Source organism: Urocitellus parryii, chromosome 6, assembly GCF_045843805.1.
Source record: "Urocitellus parryii isolate mUroPar1 chromosome 6, mUroPar1.hap1, whole genome shotgun sequence".
In the NCBI taxonomy this organism is placed as follows: Eukaryota; Metazoa; Chordata; class Mammalia; order Rodentia; family Sciuridae; genus Urocitellus; species Urocitellus parryii.
Genome location: NC_135536.1, coordinates 115646992 through 115672470, shown reverse-complemented (window position 1 = coordinate 115672470; position 25479 = coordinate 115646992). Strand labels below are relative to the sequence as shown.

The window sequence follows — 25479 nt, the reverse complement described above, 5'->3', positions numbered from 1 at the left end:
TGTGCGAGGTGAGCGCTCTACCACTGAGTGACAATCCCAGCCCCTTTAATAGCATTTTATGAAATAAAACAGGAAAAACACTACTACTAGAAATCAAGATAGAGGCCTGGGGTTTGGCTCAGTGGTAGAGCACTTGCCTAGCATAAAATAAAATAAAGGTATTATATCCATCTACTATAAAAACATTTTAAAAATCAAGATAGAGCATAGCATGTTGGTTAGGAGTTCAGGTTCTAGGAAAAAAATATATAATTTTTTTAGATAACTCCCTAGCTATATGTGAAAGGGATATAAATCATTCATATTATATGTCTGGGTATCTTTTAAAAAATTGAGCCAGGCGTGGTTGTTCACATCTGTATTTCCAGCAACTAGGAGGCTGAGGCAGGAGGATCACAAATTCAAAGTTCAGCAACTTAGCAAGACCCTATCTCAAAAAAAAAATCAATCAATAAATAAAGGGCTGGAGATATTATTCAGTGGTTAAAGTGCCCCTGGGTTCAATCTCTGCCACCGCCCACCCACCAAATTGACACATTTTACCTACTTATGGAATACTGATTTCACATTTTAATCCCCGTTTTGCATTCCTCACAGAGAAAATTTGAAATAAAAAAGATATTAATGGCTGGGCGTGGTGTGCAATCCCAATGGCTCTGGGAGGCTGAGGCAGGAGGATTGGGAGTTCAAAGCCAGCTTCAGCAACAGGGAGGCACTAAGTAAAACACTGTCTCTAAATAAAATACAAAATAGGGCCGAGAATGTGGCTCAGTGGTTGAGTGCCCGAGTTCAATCCCTGGTACCAAAAAAAAAATAATAGTTATTAACAAAGAGTGTTTGTAGTGCCACTATTCATAACAACCTCAAATAAGAGCTAACTAAAAAGCCCGACACTGTGGGCATAGCTAAGAAAATCAAAGTCTACTAACTTTTTTTTTTTTTTTTAAAGAGACAGAGAATTTCTTAATATTTATTTTTTAGTTTTCGGCGGACACAACATCTTTGTATGTGGTTCTGAGGATCGAACCCGGGCCGCACGCATACCAGGCGAGCGCGCTACCACTTGAGCCACATCCCCAGCCCCACAGTCTACTAACTTGACGTGACCCTATGTTACCTTTAAGAGAGTGCTTTCGAAATGTGAAAATCTCTAAGAAATTAGCACATCAATTAAAGAGCTGTTCATGGCTAGATTTACATAGTGAATTCCTAATTTTCTGTGAAGTGGTGTAAGTTCATCAACCCTCTCCCCCATAGCTTGCTGTTATGCAATCTTGAAAAGTTACACTGATTATAACATTTTGATTTTTGCTGCTATGCCATGGAAGGAATTTGACTGTTTTTCTTTAATAAATAGCTTTTATATCATTTATCCATTCAACCAATAATAATGAGTTTCTATGTGCTAGACACTATATTAAGCAGCAGGGTAAAGATGTGAGACCTGGGGTGGGGGCTGTAGCTCAGTGGCAGAGTGGTGGCCTAGCACATGTGAGGTACTGGGTTCGATCACTAGCACCACTTAAAAATGAACAAATAAAATAAAGATATTGTCCATCTACAACTATAAAAAAAAATTTAAAAAGAAAAAAAAAAAAGATGTGAGACCTGGTCCCTGGCCTCCTTGGCTCTTAACAATGTAGCCGGAAAGAGACACAACACCATTGAGAGGATTGAGAGGATTCATGATGCCAGGCAATCAACAAGAAAGTAAACTGATCTGGTACATCAAGCAAGATTTCCCTTAGGGTTGGGTGCAGTGGCATACACCTGTAATCCCAGTGGCTCTGGAGGCCAAGGCAGGAAGATTGCAAATTCAAAGACAGCTGCAGCAATTTAGTGAGGCCTAAAGCAACTTAGACCCTGTCCCAACATAAAAAATAAAAATGGCTGAGGATGTGGCTCAGTGGTTAAGCACTCCTGGGTTCAATCCCTGGTACCAAAGAACAAAAACAAAAACAAAAACAAAAACAAAAAAACCCAAAACAAAACACCCCCCCCCCAAAAAAAAATAAAAAACAAAAACAAAAACAAAACAAAACAAAAAAAACCAAAAGATTTCCCTAGGGAGAGACTATATCAGTTCCCTTTTGAGGAGTATGGAAAACAGAGAGGGACAGAATAGCAAATAGGAAAAAGGAAAAAGGGCACCCATGGAAAATAAGAGTGAGCTGGCATTCAAAGAAACAAAAGAAGGGAAGTACCAGATTATGCTTTATTGATGGTACTGGCAGAATGTAGAGTGGGTAGGGAGTATGAACCCTGGGAGACCAATTTGAAGTTGTTGCTGCAGTCCAGAAGAGAGAGAATGGTTGGGTTCAAGTGGTGTCACTGTAGAGAAATACATGGATTTAAAAGATTCTTGTGCTGGGTGTGGTAGCACAGGCCTGAGACTGGGGAGGCTGAGGCAGGAGGATCAAAAGTTCAAAGACAGCCTCAGTAATTTGGCAAAGCCCTAGGCAACTTAATGAGACCCTATCTTAAAATAAAAAATAAAAAGGGCTGGGGATGTGGCTCAGTGGTAAAGTACCGCTGGGCTCAATCCCCAGTACCAATAAACAAATAAATAAAGGATACTTGTGATGTAGAATCAACAGGATTAGAAGGTTGATAGATGTGAAATCTGTTTTTTTTTTTTTTTTTTTTTTTTTTTTTAGAGAGAGAGAGAGAGTTTTTTTAGTATTTATTTTTCAGTTTTAGGTGGACACAACATCTTTGTTGGTATGTGGTGCTGAGGATGGAACCCGGGCCGCACGCATGCCAGGCGAGCGCGCTACCGCTTGAGCCACATCCCCAGCCCCTAGATGTGAAATCTGTGAGAGAAATAGTGAAGGACGGCTTCTAGATTTCTACCTAGAACTGGGAGGAGCGGTAGGTTTGATGGGGGAAAATGAGTTTGGGAGATTTTTTGTGTTTGAGAATCTTATGAAATACCCAAGTGAGGGTGTCCAGTATATAGATAAATGGATGTACAGGTTGAAGTTGGGGAGAGTTCAGGAGAGAAGGTCTGAAGTACCTAATCTGTCATACCATGGGAATGAACGGGAGAGCCTAGGAATCAGGTACAGTGAGAAGAGAACTATATGATGTAGAGAAGAAAATGAAGCTGGCAAATAGTGATCAGAGAAGGAAGACAAAACTAGGTTTCACATCAGTTAAAGGAAGAGTGGTTTGAAAAGGAGGGTTTAATGTTGCTAGGAGGCCTAATAAAATAAGGACTAGTGATCTTAGAATATTTTTGTGTGGAGTAATGGGGGCAGAATCCAGGCTAAAGTGGGTTGAGAAGTGGGAGGGAGGTGAGGCATTGTAATACTGATTATAGACACTGTAGATCTGACCATGAAGGGAAGGAAGCCAAAGGTCAGTAGAGGAGACATGGGGAAAGATGGGGAGATTTTACACATTTAAATGCTGGTGGAAAGGAGCCAGAAGAGGATGTTGACAGATATGTGAGGGAATTGTTTGCACAAGATCCCTGTGCACAGATGGAGTATTAGGCTTAACTCTGAGGGTCATTGGAAGAGAAGTGAAGGCTTCAAGACCAGTACAGAGTGGCTGGGGCTGTAGCTCAGTGGCAGAGTGCTTGCCTAGCATGTGTGAAACACTGGGTTCGATCCTTAGTACCGCATAAAAATAAAAAAATAAAGGCATGCTGTCCTAATGTATAAAACAAAGCCATAACTACAAAATAAATAATAAAAAAAGATCAGTATAGACACAGTTAAGTTTGTAGATCTGTTGTCAGGAAAGTTTGAGGAGTTCATCTCTGGTGCCTTCTTTTTCTCTTTGAAGTAGGAGAGTGAGGATGGGGTGAGGACTTTGCAGGTTTGAGGAGGAAGTCTTTGACTTCCTTTGACACTCTGGAATGCTAGTTTTCCCCTGCATTAGAACATTTCATTTAAGTGAGTTTTCCTTAGTGGAATTTTAACCTCATTTTGGAGCTTATTGATCAATTTTTCCACTTTTGTGCAGAGCACTCTATCTTTGCTTAGTCCTGATTTTTTTGATGCAATGCAATTCCTAAAGGCTTTTTTTTTTTAAATGGGGTTTTCCACACTGCTTTTGTTTAACTTTCCATCTTTTATGTACATGGAATATGAAAGGTGATTTAAAACAGGAAATACAATGTAGGGCTTTTAAAGTGCCTTGGATCAATAGGTTGATACAAGGATCTGATCCAAATATGACCTAATGTATAAAACAAAGTCAGTTATTATATAGGTCCTGCTGCCTAGCAGTTGAAATAATTTCTCATTATTGGTTTCTGCAATATACCAGAATACATGAAATATAGAAAGTGAAGCAAACTATGTAATGTTATGAACGACCAATAAAAAAAAAAAAAAAAAATAAAAAAAAAAAAAAAAAAAAAGAAAGTGAAGCAAGATTACATTTAAAATGTTCAAGTGAAGGATTCTTGCCACCATATTCTTAGAGGAGAAAGGAGCAGGTGGAAAGTGTGAGAAGGCAAGATGGAAGCAATGTGACTGAGTTTCTCATTCATAAATTGAGAACATCAACAATTAGAAAAAAAGAGAATTAAATGAGATTTTGTGTATAACCTTTATAATGTTCAAGGTACTTTATATACCTAAAGATGCATTTATGTGCGTGTGCATGTGTACACATGTATAAAGTACCCTGCACATTATAGTGCTATAAAGGTTACTTGATGCTATTTACTATCCTTGAATAAATTTCTTTTTTGTACCTAACAATATTTTTATCAGGCCTTTTTTTCCTAATAGCTGTTTAGTTGCATGGTAACATAAAACTACGTTTTCAAACTTGCTATAGTCTTAAAATAGAATTGGAGAGTAGGACAAAAGGGAAATAAGGCTTGAGTATCTATTATATGCTTTACATATGATAGTACCTGCATACACAGACTGTCTTTATTTTGCAGATAAGGCTCTTAATCTCAAACTTGCCTGAGGTTTTAAGTTTATAAGGCAGAGCTTAGAGTTGATTAAAACATTTACTGTTCTAATACTACACCATGTAAATTCTGTAATTATTTTCTCCTTTTCTGTGAAAGAAAAAAAATGCATTTTCAGTTATGAGTAAATAACCATGAGACCGAGAATTCTTCTTTGCCATTTCAATGGGATGCCTATTACTAAAACATAAGGTCAATATGGATATACTAAAAATTATGGTATAGTCAAAATAATAAGGTACCTGTCAGAAATATAATCCACTTGTAATTTTTAAATTATTCTGAGCTAGTTAGGACCAATTCTTGTGAACTTCAACAGATACCTAGCCAAGGGCAGAGATATTTGTGTTTTAGACAGTAATAATTAGGAAACACAGTGATGTACATTTTTGAAATAAGTAAAAAATATTTTTAACCACTGTCTACAGCTAAATTTACATATGGTGACTGTTCTTAATTTTACACTGAAATCTACAGTTGGACAAATGTGAATATATTCATGGTATAATACAAAAGAATATTTGAAAGCTTAACTGTTTTGAATAACCTACTTTCCTTCTGAGAATTTTGAAGCTGAATTTTGCATTGTGTATCATTTTGATTCTAAAAATGGAGTAAAATACCAGCCAAAAATATATTTTGTATCATGTAACATTTATTAGTGTATGGTCAAGCTGGTGCATAATTTCAGGGCTTTTTATAGTTATCTAGTGAAATACAAGTCAACTCTTAAATTTTCCTGTGATTTATAATGCCAATATTTACAAAAGACATACTCCAAAGTTTTATAGGTTCATTGCTAGGTATTTATAAAGGAGACCTTAGATTTTAAATGACTTATTGGTATAGTTCAAAAATAATTTATTTCTGTGATGAATCAGAGAATTAGGAAGACTGCTCCCATTATACATTAACTCTCAAATGGGAGACAGTCTGGCATTTAAACAAACATATTTTGCATTATCAGAAAGACAACAAGTTGTTTTCTCAGAGATTTAACTCTTTCATAGTCTAGACTAGCTTCCTAACTCAAAATTTTTGAGTCACCAAAATAAATTGCTTTCTTATCTTTAGCCACAATTACAAATGTTGCCTATCAGCAACTTACATTATTTATTCTTCTTGCTGTCTCCCACTATTTCACTCTATGGTTGACAGCCAATTCCTAATCTTTTTGTTGTCTCCCTCTTCTATTAGGTCTCTCTTTTATCTAACACATAATGACCTAAAATGGAAACTTTTGTAGTTTTCTCTTTGACTTTTGGTTTCAACTCCCATTCACTCAGGCCAGCTATATAACCTCTGTATATTTACACTTACTGTGTTTTCCCCTTCTTGGCTAAAAGGAACTGAGTTACTGCCTCTGTGGTCACTGGGTGGTGAGGTTATTTGGGGCCATTAAGAGTTGGGGGCAGGGTTAGGCTAGGGAGGTAGTTGAAAGAAGTTTCATAGCTGAAGCTAATCTTTAGTTTGAGTCCCCTAGGTACTGCAATCTAATTCTCATGAGGAACAGAATTAATATGTGTATTCAACTCATCATCTGATTGTTAATTATTTGAAACAACTGAAAAAAACACATCAGTGGTTTTGGGTGAATAGTATTTCTTTTTGTTTTTGGTTCCCCATTTTAAAAATTACATTGTCTGCATTTTGAATTAAGTGTGTGGGCTGAGAAAGATCACTCTTCTTCTTATTTAGAAAACCAACTTTAAATTTCAGACATGATAATAGTCCTGAAATTACCATGATATAACTGAAGACAGTTCTGTGAAATTAAGGATAGAGTAAAAACCATAGCTATCAAAAATCAAAAGTATTTATCTGAAATAACTGGTATCTTGGGGAGTTATCAGCTATAGTTTTAGAACCAAAGACCTTTGGACATTAAGGAGAGAATGTGTGTATGACTAACAAGGCAAAGAAAAGCTGTTATCAATCTAGAGTGGCAAGTCTACTGAGCAAACTAAGAGATCCACCACAGCCATTTATTTTAACAAAGATACTCAAGATTTCCCTTCTTAGAGCATTCCAGGGATCAGATGGAGCAAGATGGGCTACCATCATTTTTATCAAATATTTGCAAAGATTATGCTGATAGTCAGGAAAGTCTTTGCACAGTGAATGGAAGATATCACTGAGATGAAAAACTGATTCTCATACTATTAATTAAGTTAGGCCTTGATCTGTTTCCAACAAATGGAACTCTTTAATTATGTAGGGCATGCAACAAGTTTTTGGTTCTTCTATCATTCTCTTGCATTCCTCTATGTTTCATATAAACTTGATTTGTTTTACAGATGACTGTTTTTCCTTTGGAATAAGCCTATGTGGATAAGAGAGACCAAGTGAATTAATTTTACACCAATAAAAACACAAGTCTTATTTGAACCTCATGTATATTAAATGTTAAGATTGTTTTAAGGTTTTGGTGCATAACTTCAAGACATTTTCACAGAATATATTGAATATATTGCTCTCAAGTCAGGGTTAACGTGAAACTTTCCACTAGGATAATGCAGAAGATGACATTCTTAAAAAAAAAAAAATTAAGCTTCCTCTACCAGGCATCTTCCCTCAGGCACTGAGACTGGGGTCATTCAATAAATGGGGAAGGGCAGAAAGAGGAGACTTCAAAAGTCACAGATATTCTTCAATAGCTAATTTTTAGCAAGTCTGGCAATGAGATCTTTCCATTCTTTCCTCTTCTTTGTGATGTATGTAGGGGTAAGTAGCTGTAGTAGTGATTCTGGCTGTTGCCTAAAGAAGTTCTGACACAAAGCCTCAGTGTTACATATCACGTACATCCCACAGTCATAGCTGTTTTGTTGAGCAGGGGCTTTCTCTTCCACAAAGACCAGTTTGTCTCCTTTTCTGCCTAAGAAAGCCTCTAGTTTCTCTGCTACCTGCTTTGCATGAAATGAGTTGCTTCTGCTATGGGAATCATAATGAAAAAAGCTATTTTTATCTTGGAGATAAACTAACAAACTCCAGTGGGTTCCCCCTGCTGCCTCATTAGAGTTATCATTGATGGCTAAAAATACAACTTTCTTGTGGGGAAGGTCCAGGGGATGAAGGAACATGGCAATTTCTGATGGGTTGCTAGTGCATTTGATGAACTGGGTGACTTCAGGGCTGATGAAGCAGACGTGGTCAGAGCAGTCACAAAACTGACTGTTGGCAAAGTACTCAAAGGCAAATCCAATAATATGGTCATTGAGCCAGCTTGGAGGATCTAATAGTGAGACATCTGATTGCCGCAGAAGACTGTCCATATAACTCAAGACTACAGGGTCCATTTTGTACAGACCAGTGCTGCTCAGAAATTCCAGGAGCTGAAGGAGAGACAGAAGACGATATTTACTGTTGAAAATAAAGCCAGGATGTAAATAGTACCTACTTTTATAGGGTTACAGTAAACATAAAGTGTTTAGCAATAATGCCTGGCTAAGAGTAAACACTCAAGAAACTTTAGCTTATGTGTTGTATATGAACAATTAGAATTAAAACTTTGGCATTTTTCCATGCAGACAGGAAGTATGAAATTTTAATTTTCTATTTTAATGCAAATATTGGCAAACGTTGGTTAAAATCATAGCTAATCTTTTACCAAATACCAGAGCAGTGGCTCTTCATGATACGAACAACAAATTAGTTGTTATATTAGTTATTATTTTTATGTGGTACTGAAGATCAAACCCAGTACCTCACATGTGTGAGGCAGGCACTTTACCACTGAGCTACAGTCCCAACTCCTTCTTTTAACTTTAGTTTTCTAAAGATGACTTTAGGGGTGGGGTTATGGCTCAGTGGTGGAGTACCTGCCTAGCATGTGTGAGGCACTAGGTTTGATACTCAGCACCACATAAAAATAAATAAAGTGAAGATATTGTGTCCATCTACAACTAAAAATTATTTAAAAAAAGATAACTTTAAAGGGCCTGAAGGAAAAATCACTAATTATCAAGGGAAACAGTTTTATTTCAACATTACTTTTCAAGAGGTAAAATATTGCTTCTTCCTTCCATAATGGAAAGTAACAGTGGTTAGAGTTGTAGTTAAAAGGAACTGTAATTTCAAGAACAGAAAATAATGAGAGTAATGAAATTTATCCCTGATTCTGCCCAGCTATGAGCATAAGTGATATGTCTTTGCTCATTTCTCATCTTTAACCTCAGAGTCAGGATAAAGACTATGTAACACTTATAATGTAAGTTAGAAATTCTTTTTTTAAAATATATTTTTTAGTTGTAGATGGACACAATACCTTTATTTTATTTATTTATTTTTATGAGTGTCTCACATTGTGAAGCAGGTGCTCTACCACTGAGCTACAATACCAACCCCTTCTTTTAACTTTTTGAAAGGTAAATACAACATGGGTATCAGGAGAACTGATTTTACCATTGTTTTACCATTGATTTCCTAGTATTATTTTGAGCAATTAAATGATTTTGATTTTACCATTGTTTTACCTAGTTTTACCATTGATTTCCTAGTATTATTTTGAGCAATTAAATGATTTTGTCCTTGTTTCTGTCATCAGTAAAAAGGGCATCTATTTGCCTTACACACCTCAGAGAGTTGTAGAAAAGGACAAAAAATTTACTTGATAGTACCAAAAGAGTTTAAAAAGTCATACAAATAATATTTATATTATCAATTGGATGATATTAGTAAGGTACTCAGAAAATCCAGAGAGAAGTCCAAGCCAATCAAAGCAAATGAGGTTTGGGAATAAACATTTTTATATATCATCTTGTACAAATGATAGAAGGACTAACCTACAGCAAAAGCAAAAAGTCTGGTGGCATAAATATGCTTGACTCAAGCCAGGGAGAAAAAAAAAGGCAACAGGTCTGGTGAATGTAGAAGATGACATAACAGTTGAACCTATAGACTCAACAGAATTAACAGTTAACTGCTATGCATTGACCTGGCAACACAATATCTTCCCCAGCCCCACATTTATTGGGGCATTTCAGTTGTACATTTTTTGGGGGGTACTAGAGTTGGAACTCAGAGGTAGTTGCTTAGTGCCTTGCTTTTGCTGAGGCTGGCTTTGAACTCATGATTCTCCTGCCTCGGCTTCCCCAGCCACCGTGCCAGGCCAGTTGTGCATATTGATGGGATTTACTATTACGTCATCACATCATCATATATGCACACAATATAACAATATAATTTGGCCAATTTCACTTCCCAACACATCCTCCCTTCCTCCCCACCTTCCAGTTTTTGGTCTCTCTCCTTTATGGATCTCCTTTTGACTTTTAAGGAGATCTGCCCCACTTTTATTTTCGTTTTTCCTCTCTAAGTTTCCACATGAGAGAAAACATATAACCATTAACCTTCTGAGTCTGACTCATTTTTCTTAACATGATGGTCTCTAGATCTGTCCATTTTCCTGCAAATGCAGTAATTTCATTTTTTAAAATGGCTGTGTATATATAACACATTCCTGCCCCCCATTCATCTGTTGATAAGACACCTAGACTGGGTTCCACAGTTTGGCTGTTGTGAATTGTGCTGCTATAAACATGTGTATGCATGTATCACTGTAGTACGATGATCTTAATTCCTCAGGATAAATACTGAGGAGAGGTACAGCTGGGTCATATGGTGGTTCCATGCCAAGTCTTTTTTTTTTTTAAGAGTTAGAGTGAGAAAGAGGGGGAGAGAGAGAGAGAACTTTAATATTTATTTTTCAGTATTTGGCGGACACAGCATCTTTGTTTGTATGTGGTGCTGAGGATCGAACCCGGGCCGCACGCATGCCAGGCGAGCGCGCTACCACTTGAGCCACATCCCCAGCCCCATGCCAAGTCTTTTGAGGAACCTTCATACTGATTCCCATAATGGTTGTACTAATTTATAATCCCACCAAAAGTGTCAAAGTGTTTCTTTTTCTCCACATCCTCTTCAGCACTTATTATTTTTGTATTCTTGATGACTGCCATTCTAACTGGAGTGAGTTGAAATCTCAGTTTAGACTTGATTTTCATTTCCCTGTTAATGACAATGAACATTTTTTCATATATTTGTTGGTCATTTGTATTTCTTTTTTTGAGAAGTGTCTTTTTTTTTTTAAGAGAGAGTGAGAGAGAGAATTTTTAATATTTATTTTTTTAAATTCTCGGCAGACACAACATCTTTGTTTGTATGTGGTGCTGAGGATCGAACCCGGGCCGCACGCATACCAGGCGAGCACGCTACCGCTTGAGCCACATCCCCAGCCCTTGAGAAGTGTCTTTAATTAATTTCCCCATTTATTAATTGGCTTATTTGATTTTTTGGTATAAAGTTTTTTGAGCTCTTTATATATTCTAGATATTAATCCTATCAGAAGAGTAGTAGCAAAGATTTCCTCTCATTCTGTAAGTTATCTTTTCAGATTCCTAATTGTTTCCTTTGCTATGCAGAAGCTTTTTAATTTGATGCTGTCCCATTTATTAACCCTTGGCATCATTTCCTGAGCTTTATGGGTCTGAATGAGAAAGTCATTGCCTGTGCCTAAACGCTGGAGTGTTGACCCTATGTTTTCGTCTAGGGGTTGCATAGTTTCTGGCCTAATTCTGAAGTGCTTAATACATTAAATTTTTTTAATATGTATTTTTTAGTGGTAAATGAACACAATACCTTTATTTCTATGTTTTTTTAAAATTTTTATGTAGTGCTGGGTATTGAACCCGGTGCCTCATGCATGCTAAGCAAGCACTCTACCACTGAGCCACAACCCTGACCCCAAGTGTTTAACCAATTTTTAGTTGATTTTTTTTCAGGGAGAGAGGTAAGGGTCTAGTTTCATTCTTGTACATATTGATAACCAGTTAGTTGTCCCAGCACCATTTGTTAAAAAGGCTATTTTTACTCCTATGTATGTTTTTGGCATCTTTTGTCAAAGATCAGATAACTGCATTTGTACCATACAAAGCATATTATAAGATAACAATAGTACTTCTGTAAAAGACAGGGCTAGAATTATGATGTCAATTTAATTAATTCTACCATTAGACCAGTTATTTTGCCATTTGGTTACACTATTATAACATGCAATTTTGTGACAATTATTTTTATGTAATCAAAACCATGCCAAAACCTATATAAAAAACAAATAAACACTTCAAGAAAAAAAAATCTAGAGTAAATTAAGTAACTAAGGAGTATCAGGGCTGGGGATGTGGCTCAAGAGGTAGCGCGATCCCCTGGCATGCGAGGGGTGCTGGGTTCAATCCTAAGCACCACATAAAGATAAAATAAAGATGTTGTGTCCACCAAAAAAAAAAAAAATTAAAAAAGGAGTATCATGTACACATGGTATATCATGATTTGAACTACTGCAGAAATAATATACAGCTGTTAATGAAAATATGTATTTATACATAAATAAGATGGTATGAATTAAAATTTTCTTAAGAAGAAGGAACGAAAAAGGAATAACCAGAGCAGTGATATAAACTGGAGCCAGGAACAAAGTTAACGAGGCATAGAGCATATTTATCATGGGTGAGCCACAAATTTGGCTCTAAGGTTTTTGGCAACTAACCAGAGAGAGTTAAGTTAAACATTCACAATGTTCATGAGGTAAAAACAAGGCAATTGCAAAGAAGAGGTAAAAGATTTCTTTGTATTAAGGTCAGATATTTTTTCTCATGGAATTTTTATAAAAGTCAACACAGTGTAACTTAACAAATATGTCCATAAATATGGGGCATGATGGCTGCAATAGTTTGGTAAGGTTTTTCTTACAATGATCCTTAATATCTAGCCTGACACCAAATGAGCAAATGGCAATTCAGTAAAAGCAATTTGATGGAGATCAGGTACTCAGTTTGCTGATCTGTCTTAATCTAAGAATATATTAATACAAAGGGAAATGTCTACATGTGGGTCAAGCAAGGCTTCTAGATACAGAACCCCATTCCCCATGCTTTCAATGAATACTGTATAGTATGAGTACCAGACTGCACAGCTTGGCAAATACCCAGGGACCTGTTCTCTATGCTGCTAGCTGAAATCACATCTGCACCTTTATAGCCAGCTGGAGATAGGAGCTTACAAAGAGAAGAGAGCTTGAGTACAATCATCTCACCTTGGAGGGAGTGTCCACAGGCAGAGTGAATATTTTCAAAAACAATTTTTCTGGGCTGGGAGACAGCTCAGTGGTAGCGTTTGCCTATTGTGTGTGAGGAGGACCTGGGTTGGACCTCCAGCACCACACACACACACACACACAAAAAAAAAAAAAAAAAAAGAGTTTTGTTTTTGAGTTTTAAAACATCTAGCAGGCAAATAAAGGATTAATCAAAACTCTAATTCAATTTCATACAGCATGAATATAATAATTAAACTCCCAAAACACTAATGCAAAGAAAACTAAACTAGCCTTTGGCCAAACCCCTCTCAGCAAAGAACATGAACTCTAAACATTTCATCTAAAGACTTGAATTTTAGATTCAGTTCTGTTACTCACTGGCTGTGTGATCATGAATAAACTACTGAATTTTCTCTTCTGTAAAGTGAAACTATTAATACACAATTTTTATCATAGGGTATTTGTCAATATAAAGAAACAAGTAATTAAGGTTTTTAAAAAAATCCCACACAAACTATTTTTAGATGTCTATCATGTGATCAAGGAATTTATACTCCAATACTCATAAACTGTATTTCATTTAACAAATATTTACTGAATGCTTCCCATGTGCTAGGGGCTAAAAGTACAAAATGAGAATGAAATAGCCACAGTTCTAAAATTCACTGGGTTTAAACCTATTTTAAGGAACACATATTGTATACACAATTCTTTTAGTCAATAAACACCTTCTGAGCACCTAATATTAGGTGTTGTGGGTGATACAAAGATGGAGGCTAAGATAACAGGAATGCGCCACCACACCTAGTAATGGAGGATATTTTAAAGATGTTTCCAAATAATTCTATGGTTTCTTCTTTTTTGGGGGGGATATCAGGATTGAACTCAGGGGCACTCAACCACTGAGCCAAATCGCCAGCCCTATTTTGTACTTTATTTAGAGATAGGGTCTTGCCATTGCTGAGGCTGACTTTGAACCAAGATCCTTCTGCCTTAGTTCCCAAGCCACTGGGATAATAGGTGTGCATCACTGCACCTGGCTAATTCTATGATTTCTAAAAGTGTCATCTAATTCTACATTCCACAACCCTAAAGTCTAAGCTTTCATCTTTGTGAATTTTTTTTTTCTTTTAGCAGTACTGGGGATTGAATCAGGGGACCCTACCACTGAGCTACATCCCTAGCCCTTTTTATTTTATTTTTGAGAAAGGGTCTTGTCAAGTTGCAGAGGCTGGCTTGAACTTGCAATCCTCCGCCTTACCCTCCTGAGTTGCTGGACTATAGGCATGCACCACCAGCACGGCCTGCTGTCTTATTTTTAAAAAATCCTGAAGAATTCTAATTTTCTAGTCCAAGGATTAACAAATATAGCCTACAGGGCAAATTTGGGTCACTGATAGTTTTTTTTGTAAATAAAGTTCTATTGGAAAAAGAAATCATCATTTGTTTACATATTGCCTTTGACTACTCTTGAGCCATCAGGACAAAGATGAGTAGCCTATAAAGTCTAAAATTTTTAGTGCTTGGCTTCTTAGAGAAAAATTTTGCTGATTCCTATTCTATACTACTGTTATGCAACCTATTGTAAACTTCTAAGTTGAATTGCTTTTAAGATACTTCTGGGGGCTATTTGGGGGAGATTAAGTACCCTTTAACTAGAGAGGCTACTATTATTTCTTGCTGCTGCTACTTTTTTTGGGGTGGGGTGGGGTGGGGTACTAGGGATGCTTTACCACTGAGCTACACCCCTAGTCCTTTTTTATTTTGAGACAGGGTCTCACTAAGTTGCTTAAGGCCTCACTAATTTGCTGAGGCTGCTCTTGAACTTGTTACTCTCTTGCCTCTGCCTCTCCAAGTTTCTGGGATTGCAGGTGTGGCTCACTGCGCTCAGCACTGTTATTTCAATCTGGAGTTTTATGAATAGAAATGTTAAAAATACTAATTACAGTGGATATAAAAAAGAACTATTTTGTAGATATATACATAAATATTTTGTAATATCAAAAATTTATCAGGGTCTTACATTAACAAGCATTTCATAAGGTCTACAACAGTTTTCATAACTCCTGGGAAAATCTGCTTGTTGCTTGTTGAATAAAGTAGTAAAATCCAGATAAGTCTATTTTATTGTAAAGCCCAACAGAAAACATACTGAGGGGTTGGGGGTATAGCTCAGTTGGTAGAGTGCTTGCCTCACATGCACAAGGCCCTGAGTTCAATCCCCAGTACCAAAACAAACAAACAAACAAACGAAAACATACTGAGAACTATAACCTTCATTCATTTTCCCCCATAATTATTCTCAAAAGTCCCTTAAAAACACATGGAACAGCTTCATTTGGTATATTTTTATAAACAGGGTACAGTGTTTCTACTCATTTTAAGTGAAGATTATAAAGGCTTTTAGTAGTTTCTAAATGTAATTCTTTTACTTCCTTGGTTATTGTTTCAAGTTATATCAAACTGCAAATGCTCACAAATGTGGTCTGTGCTTCTCTAAGTGGATGTGTGACTATGTGCTAGCAGATATCAACAAACAAACCACCATCAAGAAATAGAATAACCACAGTGCATCTTCCCAGAGGTTAAATTTCACCAGTTTGAGGGGCCAAGGGCTAAACAACTTAATTATTGACAAAATATTTTAGTGAGTAATTTAAAACATTCTAATTATTAACATAAACATGCACCTATTGTAGAATAACATGCAAAATCAACATGAATTGAAAAAAAATATGAAATTCCCATAGAACTTCTGCACCTATGGCAGGTAATTTTCTCAATTCACTCTCTTCTGCTATCTTGGATACTTAGTGGAACAGTCCAATTTTTGTCCACAATTGATGTAATGTAAACCCCTAATTCTTAGGAATCAGATTCCTAATAATTAAATCAAGGCATGAGTACAAGCTTTTGCTTCTGCAGCTTAAATGTGTATGAAAGATATTTACTTAAGCAAATTTATTCAAAGTATATTTAGTGGTATCTTTAAATTTTTTTTTTTTGTAGATGGACACAATATCTTTATTTTTTTAAATTTATTTTTATGTGGTGCTGAGGATCTAATCCAGGGCCTCACATGTATTAGACAAGTGCTCTACCACTAAACTACAACCCCAGCCCTATTCAGTAGTTTTATGGTTGCAATTTTGCAAGTAACAATCAGCCTGGAAACAACCTAGCAAAATATAAACATCATCCTTGAGTTTTCTATTCTCTTCATACCTTTATCCAATTGATAACAAATCCTGTTGATTCTATAGCTAAAATGTTCTGAATTTGTCCAGTATATTCCATTTTTACCATTATTGGCTTAGTCAAATTGATCATTTCTTGTCTGACCTAGCCTAACAAGTCTCATCTCTACTCATTATCCAGGAAATTCTCCATATAGCTGTCAGAACAATTGTTTAAAATTTTAAGTTAGGTCATGTTTATCTCCAGCTTAAGACCTTGTATTAGCTCCCTACAATATGGCAGGGGCAGGAGGGGGAGCAAATTTCCTATTCTAGCTTACAAAACCCTATATACCCCATGTAACAAGCTACTTTCCTAGTGTCATCTACCATTACTCTTCTTTATGATCACACATAACCCTAGTTACATCCATATTTTTATTTCTTAAACATGCTGTACCATGCTTTTTCCCACCAGAGAGCTGGTATACTAGCTATGCCTGGAATTTCTAGTGTCTGCAACTTCTATTGGGTATATCTCAGTTTATTTTATTTTATTTTAGAGAGGGGGTCTCACTAAGTTGCTAAGGCTAGTCTGGAACTCACAATCTTCCTGCCTCAGCCTCCTGAGTAGCTGGGATTACAGGCACACAGATCACTGCTCTTGGTTTTAGACCTGTTTTTTTTTTTTTGGGGGGGGGGTTCTAGATCTGTTTAGATGCTACTTATTCACAGAGTTCTACTCTGGAGACCGCCAGTTACTTCTCTATCACTCTAATTTCAATTCCTTGTACAGTATTTGTGACTAAATAGTTTAAAAAATATGTATGTATATATATATATATATATATTTGCTTGTTGAATATACTCTATCCCTTTCTCTTTTTCCCTCCCTCTCTAAAGCAAGAGTGAAAGCTCCATTAAAATAAGGGAACAAGGGACCTTGTCTGCCATTCTAACTCTAGGACCTGAATGCTTGTCAGGCACTTGTCAGTAAATAATTGTAGAGTAAATGAATAAATAATGGAGTATAGATCTCAATATTATGAATCAAATTCTAACAAATGTTTACATTTACAGAAATTTAGAAGTATAACAATCTTTACTATTCCTTCAAATTTAACTTTATACTCTATATAAGAATTCTTCGTTTCTGTTAGGAGTTTGACTCACAATTAGCTGTGTGATATTGGGACAGAAATAGATAAATCAAGGAGCAATATAAAAACAAACCAATGTAGAAAAAAATCAAAACAAACCAATGCATATGTCAGAAATTTAAAATATATTGGTGGAGCCATTACAAATCAATGGGAGAAATTATGGATTGTTCCAGTGTTTTCAGTGAGTTCCAGGGAACACTATGTTCTATAGCAGTGCTGTTCAATAGGACTTCCTGTGAAAATGGAAATGTTCTTTATCTGCAATGTTCAATACTGTAGTAATTAGCCACATGTGGCTACTGAGTACTTAAAAAGGTGATCAGTGTGACTGAGGAACCTAATTATTTTATTTAATTAAAATTAAAAATTTAAATAGCCACATGTGGACAGTTGCAATGGTGCATACTTGTAATACCAGCAACTCAGGAGGCTGAGGCAGGATCACAAGTTCAAGACTAGCTTCAGAAACTTAGTGAGATCCTGTCTCAAAATAAAAAATAAAAATGACTAGGGACTTAGCTCAATGGTAAAGCATCTCTGTTTTCAATCCCTAGTACCAAAATCAAACCAAACCAAACCAAAAACAAACCACATATAACCAGTAGCTAGTATACTAGATAGCTCAGTAGCATAGATAAGAAAAAAGAAAAAAGACTATATAGTTAAAAAAGTTGGAGAAATGCTAAATCCTAAAACTCTTTATTAGAGATTTATAATACACACAAGCACATTGGAGGCTAGAAAAGATTTGAGAATAAAAAATTCATTTAACTGCTTTTAGTTTGATTTTTCCCACTTTTTTGACCATGAAGTCGATTTAGTTGTTGTTGTTGGGTACCTATTGAATCCTTGTCTGTGCACTGAAGTAGAGGATATACTTGCTTGGTTTTTAAATAAATGGCACTGTGATAACTTGTTAACCATTTGACTAAAAATAGTTAGAATTGTAGAATGCTGCTTTATATCAAATTATATTCTAGAAAGATGTGTGTTAAAAGTGAGAAATATGAGAAATATGAAACATAGAAAACAGAAGCTAATGCATTCATATTACTGGTCAATAAACACATGAAAAGACACTCAATACCTTACTAGTAATCAAGGAAATGAAAGTTAAAAAAAAATAGGTAAGACATGCAAATTAAAACTAGAATTCCTTTTTCACCTAATCATCAAATTAGCAAAGATGAGAATACTACTAATAATTAGCATTGTTGAACCTAAGGAAAAATGAACACTCTCATTTTGACAGGAATGTAAACAAAAGCAATTTTGGGAAGGGGGGACCTGGGCATCAAACTCAGGGATGCTTTACCACTGAACTAATGATCTGAAGTCCTTTTTATTGTTTGAGATAGGGTTTTTTTTTTTTTTTTTTAAAGAGAGAGTGAGAGAGGGGAGAGAGAGAGAGAGAGAGAGAGAGAGAGAGAGAGAGAGAGAGAGAGAGAATTTTTAATATATATATATTTTTTTCAGTTCTCGGCGGACACAACATCTTTGTTGGTATGTGGTGCTGAGGATCGAACCCGGGCCGCACGCATGCCAGGCGAGCGTGCTACTGCTTGAGCCACATCCCCAGCCCCTGAGATAGGGTCTTGCAAAATTGCTGAGAATGGACTTGAACTTGTGATCATCCTTCCTCAGCCTCATGAGTTTCTGGAATTACAGGTGGGTGCCATTGCAAAAGCAAGCTTTTTGAAGGGTAATTGGACATTACATTTTAATTTCTTTTCCTGCTGTCTGAAGGACTGAACAACAGAGGTGCTTTGCCACTGGCTATGTCCTTGGACCTTTCGACTTCCTAATTTTAGACAGGGACTTTCTAAATTGCCAGGGATGGCCTCAAAATTGAGATCCTCTTGCCTCAGCTTCCAGAGTAATCAGGATTACAGGTATGTACTACCATGACCAGCTGACATTACATTTTAATACTTAAGAAGTGTACATATGCAGGGATTATACTTTTAAGCATTTATCTTAAGGGAAATGTTATACTTGTAAAAATAGCCACACCAATATTTACATCAGAAAAATTATAAACAACATGGAGTCAAAAAGATGACTGATATGTTTAAATAATGGGGTTCCTACATAATGAAAGTTTTTAACTATTAAAGTTGTAGATGTAAATTTATTGACACAGAAAAATGTTCATACTATGTTATGAAAAGGGCAGTTACATAAAATTTGTATATAATAAAAATATACACAAAATAAGAACAATATCCATTAAAAACTTTCTTTTAAGAAATAGGATTAGGGGCTGGGGTTGTAGCTCAGTGGTACAGCGCTCGCCTAGCACGTGCCCAACCAGAACTAAAAATAAACACATAGGAAAAAAGAAATGAAAAAAAAAAAAAAGAAATAGAATTAATACTTTTTTGCTTCTTCCCCTTTTTCTGCAGTGCTGGGGATTGAACATCCCTTTCTTTTCCTCTTTGGTACTGGGAAATGAACCCAGGGGTGTTCCACCACTGAGCTACATCCCCAGCCCTTTTTCTTTTCTTTTCTCTTCCTCTTCCTCTTTCCTTCCTTCTTTCTTTCTTAGTTTTAGTTGTAGATGAACACAATACCTTTATTTTATTTATTTATTTTTATGTGGTGCTGAGGATTGAACCTAGTGCCTACACATGCTAGGCAAGCTTTCTACCACTAAGCTTCACTCCCAGCACTTCCCAGTCCTTTTTGAGATAGGATCTCATTAAGTTGCCCAGGCTGGCCTTGAATTTGCCATCCTCCTGCCTTAGCCTCCTGTGTAGCTGGGATTACAAGTGTGGGTCACCACCCCCTTTCTTTTTAAAATGAACACATAAACAATGAATACAACTATTTCCATTTGGGGGAGGGGAAATTATCTCCTTGTAGGTTTATGCTGACCTAAAATATGCCTGTTTCTTTAATTTACAAGTCTTACTACTTCTTCTTCTTCTTCTTCTTTTTTTTTTTAGAGAGAGAGGGAGAGAGAGAATTTTAATATTTATTTTTTAGTATTTGGCGGACACAACATCTTTGTATGTGGTTCTGAGGATTGAACCCGGGCCGCACGCATGCCAGGCGAGCGCGCTACCACTTGAGCCACATCCCCAGCCCTACAAGTCTTACTTCTATCCTTTGGAAAAAACAAAGTCTATCTTTTCCATAACCTGCCAACACAATTTAAATATAATTTGCTGTTTACAAAACATAAAAAAAAATCATGCCCAAGTTTTTTGTTGTAGACGGACACAACACCTTTATTTATTTATTTGTATGTGGTGTTGAGAATAGATTCTAGTGCCTCACACATGCTAGGCAAGTACTCTACCACTGAGCTATACAACCTCAGCCCTACATCCAACTATTTTTTTTTAAATGTTTATTTAGTTGTAGATGAACACACAGTATCTTATTTTTATGTGGTGCTGAGGACTGAACCCAGTGCCTCACAAGAGGCAAGCACTTTACCACTGAGCTACAGCCTCAGCCCCCACTATGTCCAAGTTTTAATGTATGATTCCATTTGCACTTTCACAAAAAGAATCACATTCAAGACCAAATGTGTTTTTCATGGCAGCATAAACAGAAATATTTCAGGAAGGAAGTTCAAGCCTTGTTTTGGGGCTTTAATTTCCCCCAATTAAATACTTCCTTCTAGTGCTAAGCCTAAACCACTGGAAATTTGTATAATGTGACATGTAAAAATTAACATCAAGATTTATATTACCCTCTTGAGTGCAGAGATTAGATTTTATTCATCCTTATATTTTCAGTGTCTGATAAACTAGGAGTTTTAATACGTGAATATTTTTCTTGAGCAGAATAGAGAAATGAAATTCTACTTTGAAAAACTCCTAAAAACATGCAATTGTTACAAACATAGGAAATGTTATTAATTTTAGGCCTTATAAATTAAAATGACATTTCTTTTTTTTTTCTTTTTGTACTGGGGATTGAACTCAGGGGGCACTTAACCACTGAGCCACATCCCTAGTCCTCTTTTGTATTTTATTTAGAGACAGGGTCTCAGTGAGTTGCTTAGGGCCTCACTAAGTTATTGAGGCAGACCTGGAACTTGCAGTCCTCCGGCCTCAGCCTCCTAAAGCACTGAGATTATAGGTGTGCGCCAGCTTCTAAGTAATAAAAAATTCTTAAAAAGTTTTCTAAGTTTCAAGGACTACTGCTGCTATCAGCAATAATCTTGATTTTTTTTTTTTTCAGTCTGTATTGAACCACATTACTACCCAATTGCTTCCAATCACGTATTGGATAGAAAGTCAAAACAGGTTAGTCGTGTTGAAGGAGGTGGCCTCTTAGAGAATCTGGTTCTGAAAGTTAAAAACTTTATTCTTTTGGATTAGTAATATTCAACCCCCAAATTCAATTTTTTTGGATAATGTGATTATCCAAATAATTTGGGTACTAGTAGGGACCTGAGCAGTAAATTTTTAATATAGTCTAGAATTGATCAGTTTTGAAAGAGATTATCTGGGCCTTGAGGACTTTCCTTTTTGATTGTCAGTGAGGTTCACTTACCCAAAAGGTTTAAAGGATTGTTAAGGAGAGAGGAGTCCTGGACTTAAAAAATCAGAAATGATGGGCTGGGGCTGTAGGTCAGTGGTAGAGCACTTGTCTAGCACCTCTGAGGCCTGAGTTCGATCCTCAGCACCATGCAAAAATAAATAGAATAAAGGTGTTGCGCCAAAAAAAAAAAAAAAAAAAAAAGAAATCATAAATGAAAGCTTCATACAGGTATAGATAAAATTTGATTAGTGAAGACCTTACTAACATTTTTGAACCTATATGTGCGGTAAGGCCGCTGCTTTACAGAAGTGCTAACAATTCACTTATAATACTAGGGTGGGCTTGCCTTGACCATATAAAATGCTAGTTGATCCCCACACTGGGGTGTGTATCATCATTAAAAGGTATGTAATTTTATCCAATATATGTTTCTTTAGACTGGTCATCCCACTGGGAAATAATTCATCAGTCTCTTTAGCAATTATTTCAAGATTTGGTCTCTTACAAAATGAATTAATTTATGGGTTTAGTCTCTTCATTCCCTTTTTTGGCAATTAACCAAGATATTATTTTATTATAATTTTTTAAACAGAACTCTAGTCACATTATTCTTCAAAATTGTAACATTTTTCTACTGTCTATCAAATTAAGTAAAACAGCCTGACATTCAGTGATTTCCACAAAAAATTGCCTGATTTTTTTTTCTGGTATTTTTCCTATATACTTATTTCTATATACTATAGGAACAAAATAATTTCTCCTGTAGGTTCTGGTTATTAGGCAATAGTGGGTTAGTACTAAGTGGGTTGTTGTCCCAGAAGAAGGAACAAAAGAAAACCAGCTCCCCATCCTCACTCCAACAGAGATGATGGGATGGGAAGTAAACACTGCACTACCATCTTTCTGAAACAGATCTGTCATGCTGTTGTCATGTAAAATCATTACACTTGGTTATTTTAAAACCTGGATCTATAGACCAGGATGTGCTAGAATTTCAGACTTCTATGAACTTGGACTGGGAAAAAAAAGGCATATTCATTTTTAATTTTCTTCAATAAGTACAGGCAATAAATTAGAGTAGTATTAACAGTTTCTATGTCTTTGTCATCAAAATTTAATTTATATTCATCACTACTTTGAATTATATAATTAGGCCTGCTGCTGGATGATATTTAATGCACAGAGAAGTGCATGTGTAACTATACCACACATTTAAAAAATATTTTGAAGACTTTCAAAAACATTGATTTCCTCTTTATGTCTATGTATTTTACTTTATACATCTAAAAGCATTTTTAAAAAAATATTTATTTTTTGGTTGTACTGGACACAAAACTTTTATTTTATTTATTTATTTTTATGTAGTGCTGAGGATCAAACCCAGGGCCTTGCACTCTACTGCTGAGCTACAACCCCAGCCCCTTAAAAGCATTTTTGAGGTCTGTTCCCAGATCAGATGGCCAAAGAGACCCAGGCAGTAAAAGAGGTTTGGCACCTTTGTATTTATAACTATTAATTGCTTATATTATCTAAACTCTTGAGCATGGAATTCACAGCTCATAATCTGTTATACCCACTTTGTCATCTTCGTCTCTTCCCTACCTCTACTCTATACTATGCTCTAGCCATATTAGACAACATCAATACTTCTTATCTGGTGGCAGATAGACAAGTTTTTGGGTTAATACTAGCTAATAGAGAGCCATCATGCTGTTTTGGGCTTTACCTTATATAGCTTTTCTTTGCCAAGTGCATTCTTTTTTTTTTTTTTTAAAGAGAGAGGAGAGGGGGAGGGAGGGAGGGAGGGAGGGAGGGGGAGAGAGAGAGAGAGAGAGAGAGAGAGAGAGAGAGAGAGAATTTATGTATTTATTTTAGTTATTGGCGGACACAACATCTTTGTCTGTATGTGGTGCTGAGGATCGAACCAGGGCCTAACGCTTGTCAGGTGAGCGCCCTACCGCTTGAGCCACATCCCCAGCCCCCCAAGTGTATTCTTCTTTGTCCAAAGGTCTGTTTCCCCTAATACTTGGTGATCCTAATAGGGTTATATTTTAAATATCAAATCTTGTTCCTAACTTAAACGATTAAAAATAGTAGACACCCCTCTAAATTTGCAAGGCACCAGGTGAGTGGATGTTGGTCAACCCCAGAATCTCATAAATTGGCTTAACTCTGATGCAAGAAAGGGAAAGAAAAGACAGCAGTAACTGAGGCAGACTTCACTTAAGATTGAGGGATGGAACTCTGCTGAAAGGAAAGGCAGGCATAGATCCGCTCAGTTCCCAGAGCAGTTATTCAAAAACTTTCAGCACTCTCTCAACCCTCTCATTCTATTCTCAACTGTTGTCAAATGACCTCCATCTTCATGTTACAGAGCCAACTCCACCAATTTCCTACCGTTCCCTACCTCTCATTTTCTCTTCTCTAGTTTGATGGATGGCAATCCTCAATATTAGTTATCTGGGGAGGGTTAAAAAAATTCTGATTGCTGGCCCTTACAGTTTAATTGGTCTAGGGTGGGGCAACTAAAAAAATGCTTTCCAGATGATTCTAAAGAGTACACAAGGTTTTTTGGCTGGGGTTGTGGCTCAGAGGTAGAGCGCTTGCCTCACATGTGTGTGTGAGACACTGGGTTCCATTCTCAGCACCGCATATAAATAAGTGAGTAAAATAAATGTTCATCAGCAACTAAAAAAATACATAAAAGAAAAAAAGTACACAAGGTTTAGTTCACTAGGTTTCTTGATAGTCTTCTTCATCCTTTAATTGTTTATGGCTCAAAGGTATACTTTAATTTAAAAAAAATTTTATCTTTTAAAGATAAATCTTATAAAAGGGGTAGTTTAAAAGAAGTCTACACCAATATGGTTTTCGCCAATTATATTCTAATCCCCTTTTACTCTTCCAGGCCTGTCACATGTTTTGTAACCGTCAAACTTTCCACTAGTACCCCCCCCCCGCCCCCTTTTCTTTTACAAGCTACTGCTCACTAGTCTTTTAACAGTTCTTTGAGTCACCCAAAGGTCACCTGGGAAGTCCTCCTCTATAAACAGGGATCTATCGTCTGTGCTCAGACAGCATCCTGAATAATTTTACTGTGCTACCATTGTGGAATCATCGTCTGCAGTTCAAAGAGCTGAGTATTTCTTCGCGTCCGACTTTGGAACTTAAAGCATGGAAAACACTGAAAGAAAAGTCTGAGGAATGAATGGAAAGGAACGGCAGGAAAGGGAGGCTGGAGGCGGGGACAAATGGGGGAGGGGGCGTGCCTGTGTTGGGGGCGGGGGCTATGACGCGCGGCGTTGAGAATCTAGCGGGAGCACAGGAGGGGGGGATACACTAGTTTGGGTGGAGGACAAAGCGATCCACAGCCGGGACAAACTGAGACAAACCGAAGCGGGGAGCAGGTTTCTTACCTGCCTCAGGCCTCACCACCCCAACCAGCCTTCAAGCACCTCAGTATTGGCCGGAAAGCGAGAGCTAAGGTCGCAAACCCAGAGTTTCTTTCCCCACCCTTGCGACATTCCTCTCTAGTGGAGGGAGAATGTAACTGAGTTCCTAGTCCTGCCGTAAGGTGAGGAAGAAAAATCTAGGCGGGGCTGCCCGGGG

The 25479-nt window shown here is 36.7% G+C and overlaps 1 protein-coding gene across 4 annotated transcripts; it reads right to left on the bottom strand.

Annotated features, from left to right (window-relative positions):
- Positions 1-5619: 5619 nt before the first annotated feature.
- Positions 5620-25415, bottom strand: Senp8 (SUMO peptidase family member, NEDD8 specific). 4 transcript variants are annotated; one of them, XM_026387792.2, is made up of 4 exons: positions 25287-25415; positions 23597-23626; positions 13029-13143; positions 5620-8271 (listed from the first exon to the last, which is right to left on the bottom strand). In XM_026387792.2, the coding sequence occupies exon 4, from the start codon at positions 8233-8235 to the stop codon at positions 7597-7599; it is 639 nt and encodes a 212-aa protein (XP_026243577.1). In that variant the 5' UTR covers positions 8236-8271; positions 13029-13143; positions 23597-23626; positions 25287-25415; the 3' UTR covers positions 5620-7596. The 4 variants fall into 4 exon arrangements, with proteins under 4 accessions (XP_026243577.1, XP_026243575.1, XP_026243578.1 ...); XM_026387790.2 differs by lacking the exon at positions 23597-23626; XM_026387793.2 differs by lacking the exons at positions 23597-23626; positions 25287-25415 and adding an exon at positions 24899-24964.
- Positions 25416-25479: the final 64 nt, after the last annotated feature.